The sequence below is a fragment of the Lipotes vexillifer genome, unplaced genomic scaffold (assembly GCF_000442215.2).
Source record: "Lipotes vexillifer unplaced genomic scaffold, Lipotes_vexillifer_v1.1 scaffold528, whole genome shotgun sequence".
In the NCBI taxonomy this organism is placed as follows: domain Eukaryota; kingdom Metazoa; phylum Chordata; class Mammalia; order Artiodactyla; family Lipotidae; genus Lipotes; species Lipotes vexillifer.
In genome coordinates, this window is record NW_006794582.1 from 1,353,884 (window position 1) to 1,368,911 (window position 15,028).

Below are 15,028 nucleotides of genomic sequence, written 5' to 3' on the forward strand. Positions count from 1 at the left end.
CAACCTCCCCTGACACCATCCCAAAAGAATGAAGCTAGCTATTGCCAGCTGTGTGATGGATAGGGTGTGTGAGTGTTTATCTGAAGAGGCAAGGTGGGTGGGCTTCCCAAGAGGCAGAGGAGACTCCCTGATAATTGAGGCTTGAAATTAGAAGCAGATCCAGGGACTTGTGAACAAGCCAGAGTGAGGAAGTCTTGGTATTTCCCATTGTAGTCAAATAACAGTAACTGGAATGAGCTATGGGCTATTTTCCTTCAAGTAAACCCAGAAGGATGGGAAGGTAAATGCAGTGTCTGTTCACTGCCCTAGCCAACATTTCCTCCAAACCTTTATCAGGTTCTCTCCACCACCCAAGACCCATTTCCCAAGAGGAGGGACCAGCCATCCTCTCCATCCCTCCTTGCTGAGCCCTCCCAAGGTGGCTGTCTCACACTGCAGCATGTGTCAGGGGAGTGGGGTTTCTACACTCAGGCTCACTTTGTGTGTCCTTGGCAGGTGTGACCAACGGCTTTGGAAAACACACTGAAAGCGGGTCTGACTCAGAATGTAGTTTGGGTCTCAGTGGTGGACTGGCATTTGAAGCTTGCAGGTAAGAACACTTGTCCCAAAGCCATGTTTGCAGCTCTGCCACCTCTCCATTTATTTTCCTTTCAGCTGCAGATTGAACCTCTTCCTGCTTATCTCAGTTTTTTTCTTCCCGCACCCATGTTATTTCCTGAAGCCTCTCATCTGTGACTCTGGTAGCTCCTAGGAAACGTTTTGTGACCCTTGACTGTCAGGCCTGATCTGACTAGGGGGGAGGAGTGGTGCTGATGCTTTATGGGGTTTGTAGATCTGAATTTGGCTCCAGAGGGTGGTGACACCCTCTGTATTGCCCAGTGAAGTTAACATTTGAGCCAATCCCCACCCACTCCCTGGCCCATCTAGATAACCCAGTTATAGACATGGTTTCACCCTTTGCCTTTCAGGGCATCATAGCAGTGGTGTAGGAATAAGAAATGGGCAGATAGAAAATTTGGGATTGCCTTTTAGTCTGACAAAGGCCCCAGCTCTTCTACCATCTTTGAGCTGGGAAGGGATGGGTTTCTTTTCCCATTCTTTCACCTGAAGGGAGGATTTCCGAGGCCAGAACCTTCAACTTTCTTCCACAACTAAGAGTTTATTGAATCTCTCTGCTCTGTGTTGTATGCTCTGCAAGACACCAGGGAGTGTGGGACTCTTGGAAATGGGAGACCTCCGGTGCCACAGAAGAAGAATGACTTGTCCTGAAGGCTGACCTCATGGTCCCTCCACATGGCTACTGGATGGATTCTGGGTTCAGAGCAGGGGAGGAGAGGTCCCAGGGCAGCACCAAAATACTATGTGTCTGTGTTTGAAGTGCTTCAAAGGCAGGCTGGGTGTAGGTTCTATTAGGTTCTCACTCTACACTGGTGCTGGGCTCTTGGAGGCCCCCAGATGCCCCCTTGGGCCTGGACTGCTCCCCCGCTGTAGCAGGGCCCAGCTTTCAGTGGCTCCTTAGAGATTTTCTTCCCCACCAAGCCTCAGAAATGTCCTAGCTGTCTCCCTCCATGTTGCAGCTCTAGAGATATAGGAGGAGTGGATGGGAAAACACAGTTACCAGGCATAGAGAAGAGGCAGAGATTTCAAAATCATACAGGATGCTTCTAGCCCGGTCCTGGGTTGGAGTTCCTGACTCCCTTCAAAGATAAGGCGCCTGGAAACCCAGTTCACTGGGGTGGGGTAGGAGTGGGGTTATCAAACTGTCCCCTCTTAGTCCTTGACTAAAGGTAGAAAGTGTTTGGCCCCTCCCTCCACAAAGGGTGCTCTTCTCAGCTGTGAGCCGCAAGGAGCAAGCCAGGCCAGGCTCTGGTTAGCCTGCCCGTTCAGACTGCTTGCGTTTCTGCAGAACATGCCAAAGCCACCAGTTTCTCTGGGGCCCTGCTCAATGTGGGAACAATGCCCTTGGAAGGCGTTTCCTCTTTAGCTCAGTGGTTCTCAGTAGAATTTCGCGGTTTACAACAGGAGATTCAGGACTTCAACTACAGGGATTTTTTTCTTTTTCTTTCTTTTCTTTTTTCCTACATTGTGGGGGTAAGTACATAAAGGAAGATCTTATTAATTAGACTAGAATCATATAATCGCAGAATAAAGAACCTTGAAAGAATTTCTGGTCACTAATCCCATCCCCTTCCCATCCTGTCGCTGGGTTTATCTTTTCTAATGATTTTCTGAGCAGTTTGGAGCTGCACCCTCTTCTTTGGGTCACTCATTCAATTATTAATTAAGCACTTACCTGAGCCAGGTACTGTTCTAAGCCCTGATAAGGTGTCTGTTCTCAAGGAGCTTATCATCTAGAAGGGAGAGATAAATGTTAAGCCAGTAAGCAAAATAATTATAGATGGGGCTGTCTGCTTAGACCTGGGTAACTTAGAGAGAGGGCTGAAATGCAGGCCATGATCGAGTCACTTGTGCGTTTTTCTATGAAACAGGAACATATGGACCTAGTTTTGGTGTTGCATCCTGTCTCATTGAGCTCAACCTTCTCAGAGCTCATCATCTGATAGTATAACGTTGGTAGTTTATAATATTCAAGTGAGACATTAAAATTTACTGCCGTTTATATAATAATATTTACTATGTAACTGCTATTTATTGAATACTTGGTGTGTTCTGTACTGAGTGCTTTCTGTGTATTAATCCATTAAATCCTCACAGCAACACATGGGGAACACAAGCCTCAGAGAGGTTAACTTGCTCAGGGTCGCAGAATGAATGAGTAGCACAGACTGAGGTTCTGAACCCAGGTAGTCTGGCTCCAGAGTTTCTCTCTTAACTACTTGGTTGTGCCCTCCTATGTTGTATTTGGAGATGTCTCCCCAGATCCATGATGTGAACTTGGAGAGGCTTTCCTAAACTACCAGTACCTTACATTTTTATAAGGACTCAGATTCTTTAAGTCCAGTGACAGATTTTTGTAGGGTGCATGGGAACTGAATTCTGAATGTGAACTGGGTGTTGTTTTTTCCCCAACAGGTCCTAATTTTGACTAGCAGGAAGAAAGCTCCCAACCTACTACTAACTGAAGGATTATGATTCATCAGGTTCTCATTGTGCCAGGTTTTCTGTATAAGACCATGATAAAGTCAGTTATGATTCAGTAACGCAGGAGTACCCTACTCTCCAACCAGTCTTAACACTGGCCTCTTCGTATCCCATCAGGGGTTTCTTAAGCATTTTTGCTCTACTGCAGGTTGTTGACTTGTCTTTTAAGCAATTTTTTTTGTTGAAATAATTATATAGCAGTAATACTTTTTAAAGTTTGAATGGGAAAAAACCATAGCCACATCATTCTTGCCCAGAGGCTTCTAACTGTGATTGTACATTAGAATTGCATTGGGAGCAATTTAAAAATACTGATGCCTGGGTGGGTTCCAGTTATACCATTATTCTTGTATTACTGTTCTCATTTTTGCCTATTACCTTCTAGTCTTTGTCTACTATATATTTTTTATCTCTTTGCAGTAGCCATATTTTAAAAAAACCGGTCTGCTTGGTAGTTTAAAAAAATCCATCTCTGTCTAAGAAAAACGTCACACACATAAAGTACAAGTGAGAAGTGGATTGTTTTTCCAACTTAAAAAGTCTTTTCTAATTAAGGAAGTAAGGCATGTCCATTATAGAAAATTTGGGAAAGAGGCAGATTTTTGTACCTCAAAAATAAATTGGTTTCTAGAGAAGCAATGTGAACCAGAGAGTTAAGAATTCTGGGCAGATGTGAGACAGGCCCTCCTCATGGCCAGGCTCCTTAGACTCTGGAAGGATTGACAAGGGCCTGGGTGACCTTCCCTCTGGATGAAATCCACTGTCCCTGGGCAGGGGAGCAGGCCTCTCTTTCCAAGTTCAGTCCTTCCACATGGATGAAATATTTCCTTAAGCCTTGTGGGAACATTCTGGTCAGAAGTATATCATGGGTTAATATGAGTTTTTAGGGGAAGATGAGAAACCATTCTCCTTGAAGGGTTTTTGCAGCTCTGCTCCTAGCAGAGATGGGAGAGCAGGAGTGGATGTGTTACTCATTGAAATTGTTCATTTCGCTCCTCTCTCCCTCCCTGCTCTATATGCAGTGGTCTGACACCCCCCAAACGCAGCCGAGGGAAGCCAGCCCTGTCTCGAGTGCCCTTCCTGGAAGGTGTGAACGGAGACTCTGACTACAGCGGCTCAGGTGAGGAGTGCTGTACAGGTGCATCTTGGGGGACCAGGCCTTCCAGAGAACCAGTTCTGCGGGCTGCAGCCAGACCCTGAGCTCCTCCGAACCTGGGGGCACTGGTCAGGGAAATGGCCCTTCTTCCCAGCTCATTCATACTCCTTTTACTTTTTTTTTAATTCATCTTATTTTGAATAAGTAACACATACCACGGTGACAAAAATCAGAAACGTACAAAAGGGTGCATAATGAAAAGCCAGTTCTCCCCTCCCTAGAATAGCCATCGTTAGCGGTTTCTTTTGTGTCTTTCCAGAAGTGATCCATACGTACACAAACCAAAAACTTGTGTGTATATTTAAAAGAGTGAGCAGAGAAGCCTAACATGCACATTCCTCTAAACTATGCCTTTTTTCAGTTAATAATATATCTTGGAGATTCTTTTGTGCTTTTTATTGGCTGCCTAATGTCCCATTACATAGGTGTGCTATCATTTACTTAGCTGGCCCTCTGCAGATGGACGTTTAGATTGTTTTCGTTTAATTGTCATAGTCAATGTTGCAGTGAGCAACCTTGTACAAAGATCATTTTGTATCCCTGGGGAGTATATCTCTAGATATACTGTATTGCTGTATTGGAGGAAGTATGCATTTGTAATTTTGATAGATATTTCCAGTCTGCCCTCACAGGAGTAATATGATATCCTGTGTCACTGAATTTCACACATAACCCTGTAATTTCATGTGATCCAATGCTTCTACTCCCTACTGGGGTAAAATGGAGACATTCTACTCCAGCAGGTCCAAACAGTAAAACACATGGATCTTATCTCCTCTAACTGAAGGAATAAAGGACAGGGCAGAGCCAAAGGAGAGGACTGGGTGATGCTTAGGTGGAACAGGTGCAGGGCTGGCTGTTCTCTGAGCACACCTCTGTCCAGCACTCCTATGGGGGGTGTGCACCCTGGATGCCTTGTCTTTGAAGCTTCCATCTAACACTCAGCCTTCAGGGCTTCTCTTCCCCTCTTTCCTTTTCCCAACTGCTTTATTTTCCCTTAGCATCAGTTTCTTTTTCATATGTGTGTTGATGAATGCATGCCTGCATGTTTCATTACTGTCTGACTGTCAGTGCCCAGAAGGCAGGGCTTATTTCTAGGTTAATTTGTACAGCATCTAGTGCAAAACTGGGAGCGGATTGGCACGTACTTTGTGCTTCTGGTGGTGACATTTTATTCTTATTTTTAAAACCACGTAATTATTAAAGTGATGCCAAAGGAAATTTAAAAAGGAAACTGACCTTCCACTGTTCCATCACCTTAACACAGTTGTCTTCATTTCTCTATGTTGCCTTCTATTTATTTCAGGCACGTTTTTCACAAAATGCTAATCCAAAACACATGCTCTTTCATATTCTGCTTTTTTCAATGTTATCTTCCAATCAATGCATTATAATTTACTTGTTTCATTGTTAGAATTTGGTTATTTCCAAATTTTAACATTATACATAAGGTAGTGAACCCATATTTTTGTTCAAAAGCCTCTTATTCATTTTAAAAGTTATTTTTCTAAGAACAAATTCCCAGGGAAGTAATTTACTGGAGTAGATTGTTCATACTTTTTTTTTTAACGGCTCTTGAGACTTACTGCCAAATTATATTCTGAAAGGATTAGACTGGTCTGCAATTTCCTCAGCAGTATATGATTGCACCAGTTTCCCCACAGCCTGCCTCTTCAGTAATGGATTTTGTCTTTTTGTTGTTATTGCTATTGATTTAATAGACAGAAAACAAGACCTCATTATCAGGAATACACTTTATAAAAAATTATATATGTAGATGGTAACGTTTCCTTAGGAGCATGATTTCTACTCTGTGGAATTTGGATCTTTTCCTTAGTTGAGTGTGGTCACCTCCCTGTTGCCAGCTTATAGACTGGGGAGGGGAATGGAGGTTCCTCTGTGTATTCAGAGACATTTGTGAAGTACCCATCCATGTGTGCTAATGCATTAGGTGCAGAACAAAGTAAACCGAAGAGATGTGGTGCCCGCCCCAGGCAGGACACCCTGTGTAAGGTTCTGACAAAACAGGCAAGGAAAGAATCTGCAGACCTGCTTGGCTCTGCTGAGTGCTGTGCAGCCAGGTGTCCTGGATAGCCAGGTATGGCCCTGTCAGAAAAGAACTCATTTAGCAAATAGTTTTACTGGGATATCCATCCCAGGCATCTTTTTCCATGAAGCCTCCATCATGAGGCCCACCAGTCAGGGAGGCCCAGAGAGCAGTTTGTGGCTTTGCCAAGATGGATTATAGTCCTTCTTCCTGGTGTCCTGGTGATGAAGCAGTTATATTTTTCCAAGGAACATCAACCTAGAGTTCTAGTTCAGAGGTCAGCAAACTATAACCTGTTGCCTGTTTTTGTAGGGCCCACGAGCTAAGAATGTTTTTTACATTTTCAAATGATTGAAACTCAAGCGAAGAATGACATTTTGTAACACGTGAAAATTACACAAAATTCAGATTTCAGTGTCCAGAAATAAAGTTTTATGGGGATACAGCAGTGCTTGTTCATTTACCAATCGTCTTTGCCTGCTTTCATGCTACAATAGTAGAGTTGAGTAGTTGCAATGGAGACTGCAAAACCTAAAATACTTACTATTTGGCCTTTTAAAGAACAAGTTTGCCGTCTCCTGATCTAGTCTTAAGAACTAAGGAGAGGGTAGGGAAGAGGAAGGGTGGAGGGGATGTTGCTGACTCATTCCTGGGCTGCCCCAGTCAAATGGAGGCCCCGGGCAGGCCTCCTGGGCACCATTCCATGCCCCCTTGGGCACTGTCTCCTCCCCTCCCCCACCCCCAGGCAGAAGCCTCCTGATGCCCTTTGAAGACCGTGGAGACCTGGAGCCCCTGGAGCTGGTGTGGGCCAAGTGCCGAGGTTATCCCTCCTACCCCGCCTTGGTGAGTCTGCCTGATCCTCCTCCCTCCCATGGGTGGTCTGGCCCCTGCCTTGCCTTGGGGGCTTATCTGATTGGATCAAGCCAGGAGAGTGTGATTGGGAGTCAGGGTACCTTTAGCTGCAGAAGGGAGGGAGATTTTATCCCAGCCTGAGTGGGTCACACCAGCTAGACTCCCTGCTTAGGGCACTTAAAATAGGTTAAAGTATGCAGACAGAAGCTAGGGCTCTTAGTGATTTAATAGCATATATTTATTTGCTAAATAAAAAAAAAAAAATCTATTATTCATAAAAGTAAAATGTGCTCATTGTAGAAAATTGTAAAAGCTGTTAATAATGCTTAGGTGTTTTATTAATGTCTGTCATGCTAAGTTCTTGAAATGCTGAGGAAGGTATGGTTATTCTCATTTTGTAGGGGAAAAAACGGAAGATCTGTTTGCTACCATGGTCATCTAGCTATTAAGTGGCAGGGTTGGAATTTGAGCCCAGGGCTCAAAGTGTGTGATGTCAAAGCCTGTGTTCTGAGCCACTGAGTTCAAAATCACCCACAGTGCCATCTATTCAGAGATTACCTCTTGATGTATATCCTCAGCCCTTTTTTTTCTGTTTAATGCATAAATGTGCATAAATGTGAGACCATACTCTGTTTAACCTCCCCTTCACTTAACAGTACACCATGAGCATGCATGTCTTATGCCATTAAACATTCTTCATCGGCAACACTTTGATTACTGCATCATCTTCAGTCGTATGCGTGTACCTTATTTTAACCATTCCCTAGTTGGTCATTTAGATCATTTTGAATTTTTCACTATGATAAACAGCCAGCAGTAAGCATCATTGTAGCTTAACATCTGTGCACATCCATGGTTATTTCTTCACAGTGAAGAAGTCTTAGGAATGCCTTCTTGGGGCATCTATGTAAAATTCTGATGCAGATTGCCAAGTTGCCCCTTAGAACATTAGTTCTGGTTTATACTCCCACCAACAGTAGCTAAAATTTCCATTTTTTCCATAGTAGCAGTAGCTAAAAATTCTAATTTTTACCACCCTGATTGTTATGTCTTAGGGCTCTTTCTATATTAGGGAGGTAGTATCCATCTGGCCCTGAAAATACTGATTCTAACCTTTGAGGCATGTCACAGTCATCTGGGGGAATTTTTTAAACAATGTAGATACTGGGGCCCCATCTCAGAACAACTGTATTAGACTCTCTAAAGCCAGACCAAGGCATGAATATTTTTGTTTCTTTTTTTTAATGAATATTTTTTTAACACTCCCCAGATGATCTATAGTGGGTGTTGAGAACCGCCCTGCCAGCCTATGCGTGCACACAGAGCTCTGAGCCTCTCCCAGCTCATTTTTGTCTATGGCTCTTTTCATAGACAGCAGCCTCTTAAGGTGAAGAGTGCAGGAACTCTGATCCTTTTTGGACAGGTGAGGAAACTGTAGCTCCAAGAGGTTATATGACTTGCTGGAGTCATATTGGAACCCATGCTACCTGCCTCACCCCCTGCTTAGCAGTGGCAGGTGGGAGATCCACATTGTGATCCAGTGCTGAGGAGGTTGGACCTGGGGCTACCTTCACAGGCTCCATGCCCAGCTGTCAGTGAGACCCCTAGCTTAGTTGTTGAAGAATTGATTAAGACTGTGCAGGTTTAGTTTTGTTATTTTTAATCTCACAATACAAAGAAAGCCAGTCTAAAACTAGTCTCTTTTTTTTTTCTTTTTTTAAAATAAATTTATTTATTTATTTTTTGGCTGTGTTGGGTCTTCGTTGCTGTGCACGGGCTTTCTCTAGTTTCAGTGAGCAGGGGCTACTCTTCGTTGGGGTGTGCGAGCTTCTCATTGTCGTGGCTTCTCTTGTTGTGGAGCATGGGCTCTAGCCGCGTGGGCTTCAGTAGTTGTGGCATGTGGGCTCAGTAGTTGGGGCATGTGGGCTCAGTAGTTGTGGCTTGCGGGCTCAGTAGTTGTGGCTCACAGGCTCTAGAGCACAGGCTCAGTAGTTGTGGCGCACGGGCTTAGTTGTTCCACAGCATGTGGGATCTTCCCGGACCAGGGATCGAACCTGTGTCCCCCTGCATTGGCAGGCGGATTCTTAACCACTGCGCCACCAAGGAAGCCCCTCTTTTTTTCCTTTTTAATTATCTTCTTAATCATACATTTTCTTTCGTGATAAAGAAATTCAGCCACCACCTGAAAAAACCTACCACCTGAATACAACCTGTGTTTTTATTTTGGTTTATGCTCTCCCAGTCATTTTCCTCTGCATACTTAAATATGTACTTGCGCATACTGAGGCTCTTGTTCTTTAAAAAAATGTTTTTTGTTTTTCTGTAAAAATTATGTATCTACATTGCAGAAGCTTTGGAAAAAGAGAAAATCAACACAAATCGCAGCATTATGACATCATCTATAAGCATTTTGTATTGTTGCTTCTATTTATCGTTTATATATTATAGCTGTAACAATAGTGTGTGTACACATTTGTTACGTAATGTGTTAAATGTTATCGCAGACTTTATTTCCATGTTGTTTTACATCTGCATGACATTTGAGTGAATGGACCATTATTTATTATTTGGGGATACATTTGCCTCTGTCTTCTTTAAAAAGGGAGGCGAGCTCCCCTTAAGAGGCAGACTTGCCCATCTTGCTTCTGCCCCTTGGGGGACACTTTTCACAGTCTGCCCCACTTTCCAAGCCAGGCACTATCCCCACCGTTGATAATCGAGGAAGTTCAGGAGGGCTTGTCTGGTGGTTCTCATTAGGACCCTTAGCTTCAGTCCCAGGAGGGACAGACAGGCTGGGAGTTAGAGATTTTACCAAATCACACAGCTGGGGGCAGGGTAGTGGTGGTTCTTCTTTAGAGTAAACTCTTAACTAGAGGACCTGCTTTTAGCTGCTTATCTTGAGAAGGATGTAGGGAAGCTGGCAAACACCCAGAAGTAAATAGAGCAATTTATTATTATAAGAGACCCCCTGGGACAGGGTATAGGAATTAAGATTGCTCCATCTCTGGAGAAAGCTGCCTCCTCCATAAGTTTCCAAGTCTCCCTGGCCTTGGTGCACAGAGATTATCAGCCAGCTGCTCTGGAAGCAGGGGCTGTGTAGGAGGCAGTGGGCAGCAGAGGCCCAAGCCTTGTCCAGGCGCCTGGTTTTAGTCCCAGCCAGCTACATCCTTCTGTGCTTGGCGTTCTCCTCTGTCAGCTAATACTTGTCAGCCGACTTCTCAGCATCAGCAAGAGGATGAAATAAGATGATGGGTGAATAATTAGGAGCTTTGGTAACTTTGTCAGTGCTCCACAGAGCTGGAGAATTATTGTTGTGTTGATGCCACCAGGCATTTTGCTGAGCCCTTGCCCTTGTGGAGCCTGCAGCCTCAAGGACTCATTCTTCCAGTGGCCCTTGTTTCCGACCACATCATTCTCCCCTCTTCAGCAACCCTCCACACACAGTCTTTTGCCTTCTCTCTGATTTTACCGTGGAGGTGCTAAAATTGTATCTGGTCTATGCACCAGGAAGGATTATAGTCAGACAGGAAGGTGGTGGGTAACCAGGAGATCTGTTAAGGTAGAACCAAAGGGATGGGCCCTCTGGCCGATTCAGGACCTTATTCACAGCCATGGTGTCTAGGAAGCCCCTGAGATTTTGAAATGAATTGCACAGGTTCTAAAGGGAAATTGGCAGGGGAAAAAATGGCCTCCATTCCTCTCCCCTAAGGGACATTGGGAGGAAGGCGTTTGTCTATCTGGCCTGGACGTCAGAGATACTCCATTCACTTCTGAAAACCCCCCACCCTGGCTTCCCAGTACTTCTCTTTCAGCTCTGGGGCCTGACAGTTGATGGAGCAAGCTCCCTTGTCAGAAGGTCTGATTGGAAAGGGCCAAAGGATTACGACAATACCTGGGCAAACAGTCACAATTTCTGTTTGGGGTACTGAGGGTCATTGGAAGAGGTCAGCCCCTCCATCACTGCATTGTGGGCAGAGCCAATCTCCTGCATAGCTTTGGTGTACGGTGGTTCAGTTGTTAGTCCTACCGCAGGGTGCACTGGTCACCCCGTCCACCCCCTGCTGAATGCTGTCTCCTTTCCTGCTTCCAGATCATCGATCCCAAGATGCCCCGGGAGGGCCTTCTGCACAATGGCGTCCCCATCCCCGTCCCCCCACTGGATGTGCTGAAGCTGGGAGAGCAGAAACAGGCCGAGGCTGGAGAGAAGCTCTTCCTTGTCCTCTTCTTTGACAACAAACGCACCTGGTGAGTGGGTGCTGCTGCTGGGAGGGTGCACCAGGATGCAGGCTGAGGGGCCCAACCAGGTGGCTGTTCTAATGCTGACGTGCCAGAGAGGTACACAGAGGTGCTGTGGACTCGGCCACCCTGCCTCCACCCAGGTGAAGGAGAAGGGTTACCTGTCAGCAGCTGGTCTGCATTTGCCATGTTAACAGTAACCTGGTGTTACCAACAACACTGATTAATGGTGTTAATAGTAACTGAGGGGTATTGCAGATCAGATTCCTTGTGAAACACTCTGAGATGGAGATTTGTATTAGGAGTCATTGGGAAGAGCTGTGAGGGTGAGGCGGCGCAGCACTGGGCAGAGGAAAAAGTTGAACTGCAGTGCACTTGCTGCAGAGGCCTCAGCTCATCCTGTTTGGAGCTCTGGAGCTGGGTGGCTCATTAGAGATGTCAGGGATTGGGGCTGTGCCTTTGTACCCCCATGTCAACCAGTCATTGAATGCTGGCTGCCCCTGGGGAGGGGGGTGACACTGATGGGGGTTGATTCCTGGAGCGGGACTCACTTGAGAGCCTGTAATCTGCCAACACTCCCAGCGGCTGCAGGGAAGCATGGTCTCAGTCCTGGGTGGAGAGTTCTGGGCAGTGCAGGATCCACCACAAGGGGCTTGTCTGCTCATGGCTTACAAACACCAGCAGGAGGATTCTTTCACCTCTGCTTCTGTAGAGTGAGGAGGTAGGACTAGCTAATAGCTATCATTTATTGAGCATTTACTCCATTTCTTTATGCAAATTGCTTTACATGCATGATTTCATTTGGTCCTCATTTAAATCTTCATTAATCCCCTCCCAATCCATTTTGCAGATGAGGAAGCTGAGGCTCAGAAAGCCAAGAATCCATAGCCAGAACTGGGATACAAACCAAGATCTGGCTCCAAAGGCTGGGCTCTTAGCCACATGTTATATTCACTCAGGGACCTTTTAAAAAACACCAGGTGCAGGCCCCACCAGAGATCATTTCTTCGATTCCTGGCGTCAGCTCCACTTCCTAGCTGTAGCTCCCTGACTCCACAAGGCAGGGTGAGGCTCAGAGCCCTCCAGATGACTCAGCTAGTCTCCCTGGGGGCACACGGGCTTCCCTCTGGCAACCGTCTAAGCTGAGTGAGTGTCCTGGGCCCAGCTGCAAAATAAGTCCCTTGGTGGCTTCCTGCCTGTGGCATCCCAGTCTGCCTCCCTCTGCCCTGTCCCCTCCCCCTGGTTTTGCTGGTCCTGGGAAAGTGGGTCCAGAAGAGCCTCCTTTGGGACCCACCATGGTCCAGCCTTCTTACTGTGCTTGTATTTTAGGCAGTGGCTTCCGAGGGACAAAGTCCTGCCCCTGGGTGTGGAAGACACTGTGGACAAGCTCAAGATGCTGGAAGGCCGCAAGACCAGCATCCGCAAGTCAGTGCAGGTGGCCTACGACCGTGCGATGATCCACCTGAGCCGAGTGCGGGGACCCCACTCCTTTGTCACCTCCAGCTACCTGTAAGGGCAGGGCCTGGCCTGCATCTGCCTGCCCTGCTTCCGTCCTGTGGGGCACAGAGAAGCCTCTTCCTGCCCCAGCCAGACGTACGGCTGGCAGCTTGCCCCTCCCATGGCAGGCCAGGGACTGGGCTGTATCCTCCCCAAGGACAAGGCCCCAGTTTGGACTAAACTGCATGGCTCCCCTGGTGGGCCTGCTGTGTGCCAAAAACTCCCACCTGAGCTCCCTCAGGGGCTTGTCCACCGAAGAACCAGTTAGAAATAGAAACAGCTGTGAGGCTTGGGCCCAGCCGAGGAGATAGACCTGGCCCCAGAAAGCAAGAGGTCTTGGGCTTTCTCAAGGGTGTGCCTGGCCCCCTCCAACCCATTCCCAACTAACTACACCTCAGGGTGAGCGAGGCTCTGACACTGACCCCAGAGGTGCTGTGGATACACTAGGGTCCCGCGGGGAATCTCACGGAGCTCACCCTCTCTCTCCATCACCCGTCCTCATATCTCTTCCCTGTCCCATCTTCTGCACCTCTGCCCAGTCTCTTTTTCCCTTGTTCCTTTCCCGACTTCCTCTTGTGCCAAATTGACAGAAACCATCACCAAACTGATCTTTTTCTTTTTATGGCTCATTCCCTTTGAGGCCAGCTGCTAGCCTACCACTTGGGTGACCCCTTCACCAGCACACCTCCCCACCCCCTTACATGTGCTACAGACAAACAGCTGAGGCCAGCCTGTGAGAGCTTGCCTGCTTAGATTGAGGCAGGGTCCCTCCAGCCCTCTTCTGTCTTGCAGAGAGGTTGGATGGGCTCCTGTCAGCAGACCAGGCTGCTTGTGCCAGTGTCCATCTGTCCACGTGGATTCCGAGGGTTGTTGGGTGAAGCTGTGCCCTTTGGCTGGGTCTGCCCTTTCATTCCTCCTAGTGTCTCCTCGTGGGCTTTTCCTTTTCTGCACCTGCAGCCTGTAGCCTCTCTCTCTACCACTAGGGATGGCGTGGGGCCTGCAGTCCACCATCTTCCTGTCCTGCGCTCTGCCCTGCCCAGCCTCTGCTGCTCTGAACTCCAGGGAACACGGTCTTTTATTTCAAACCCTCTGTCCCTTTCCCTCTTTTCCTTCAACCCCCTCTCCACCTTTACCTTCTCAAAAACAGAAGGGAAAAAAAACTGTGAAACGGGAATGCTGACTGACAAACCAACACAACTTTCAGAGGCTTCGATGTCTGTTCTCTGGATGTTTCTTTTCACCTCTTAAGCACCAAAGTTGCAGGGCCAGGTTGCAGGCCACTGATTGCCATGTTGATTTTTAACCTGACGTTCTTTTTAATTGTTTTAAATTTTTCATAGGGGAGTTTTGGACAAAACAAAGTCACTGGGGAGATCACTGCCATTTTTACACACTTTTTAAAAATACAACCAACCAACCGCCACGACTTCTTATACGTTTGGGACATGAGCCAGAGTTTAAAAGGGAACCAACAAAACTCTCTATAACATAAAGGATGGGGTTTTGGATTTTGTACAATAATAAAACTACAATACAGCCTATGGCTAGGGAAGGACATAGTGTATATAATTGTAAAATACTGTTCTAAATTATTCAGGCCTATAGTTTCCATTACTGGAGTCCTCCATTGTGTGGCTGAGTATTTTAAATGCACACAGTGTGGTTTATTTAAAGGAGCCAATGCGTCCCCCCTCCCCAGGTAGTTGGTCGGCTGTGGACTATGTGACCTTCGTCTCAACCTGTGTTGTAAGATCTCGGGGCTTTCTCTCTCTCTCTTTCTGTGTCTGTCTCTTTCTTCCCCCCAATACTTTCTCTTTCTTAGTCTCTTTCTCCCTTTTTTTTTCAGTCTCTTTGAATCCTTCAGTCTCTCTCTGAGTCTCATTTTTAAAACTGCTCTTTTAGAACGGGAAACGGCTCAGATCCTGCTGTGGCATGGGGCCTATGTGTCTCAGTCGCGTCTGCTGTGAAGCACACGATGCTCTATTTATTGTAGAAAGTGACTTTATTTGCTTTCTAGAATTGTTTATAACAGATGGTATAAGAGAGGTAATAAACAGAGAAAAATCTATGCTTGTAAAGAATACAAAAGTTAATTTTACCTACTGTAATATGACTGTCTTAAACTTATTTTCTCTCTG

General features: G+C 46.3%; 1 protein-coding gene across 1 annotated transcript in view; it reads left to right on the forward strand.

Annotated features, from left to right (window-relative positions):
- BRPF3 (bromodomain and PHD finger containing 3) overlaps nt 1-12,906 on the forward strand; it is a 29,305-nt gene extending 16,399 nt beyond the window's left edge. Inside the window, exons 9-13 of the mRNA XM_007467267.1 lie at nt 496-589; nt 4,125-4,222; nt 7,051-7,148; nt 11,248-11,402; nt 12,723-12,906. Of these exons, the coding sequence (XP_007467329.1) occupies nt 496-589; nt 4,125-4,222; nt 7,051-7,148; nt 11,248-11,402; nt 12,723-12,906 (629 nt within the window). The remainder of the gene's footprint in view (nt 1-495; nt 590-4,124; nt 4,223-7,050; nt 7,149-11,247; nt 11,403-12,722) is intronic.
- The last annotated feature ends 2,122 nt before the right edge of the window (nt 12,907-15,028 follow it).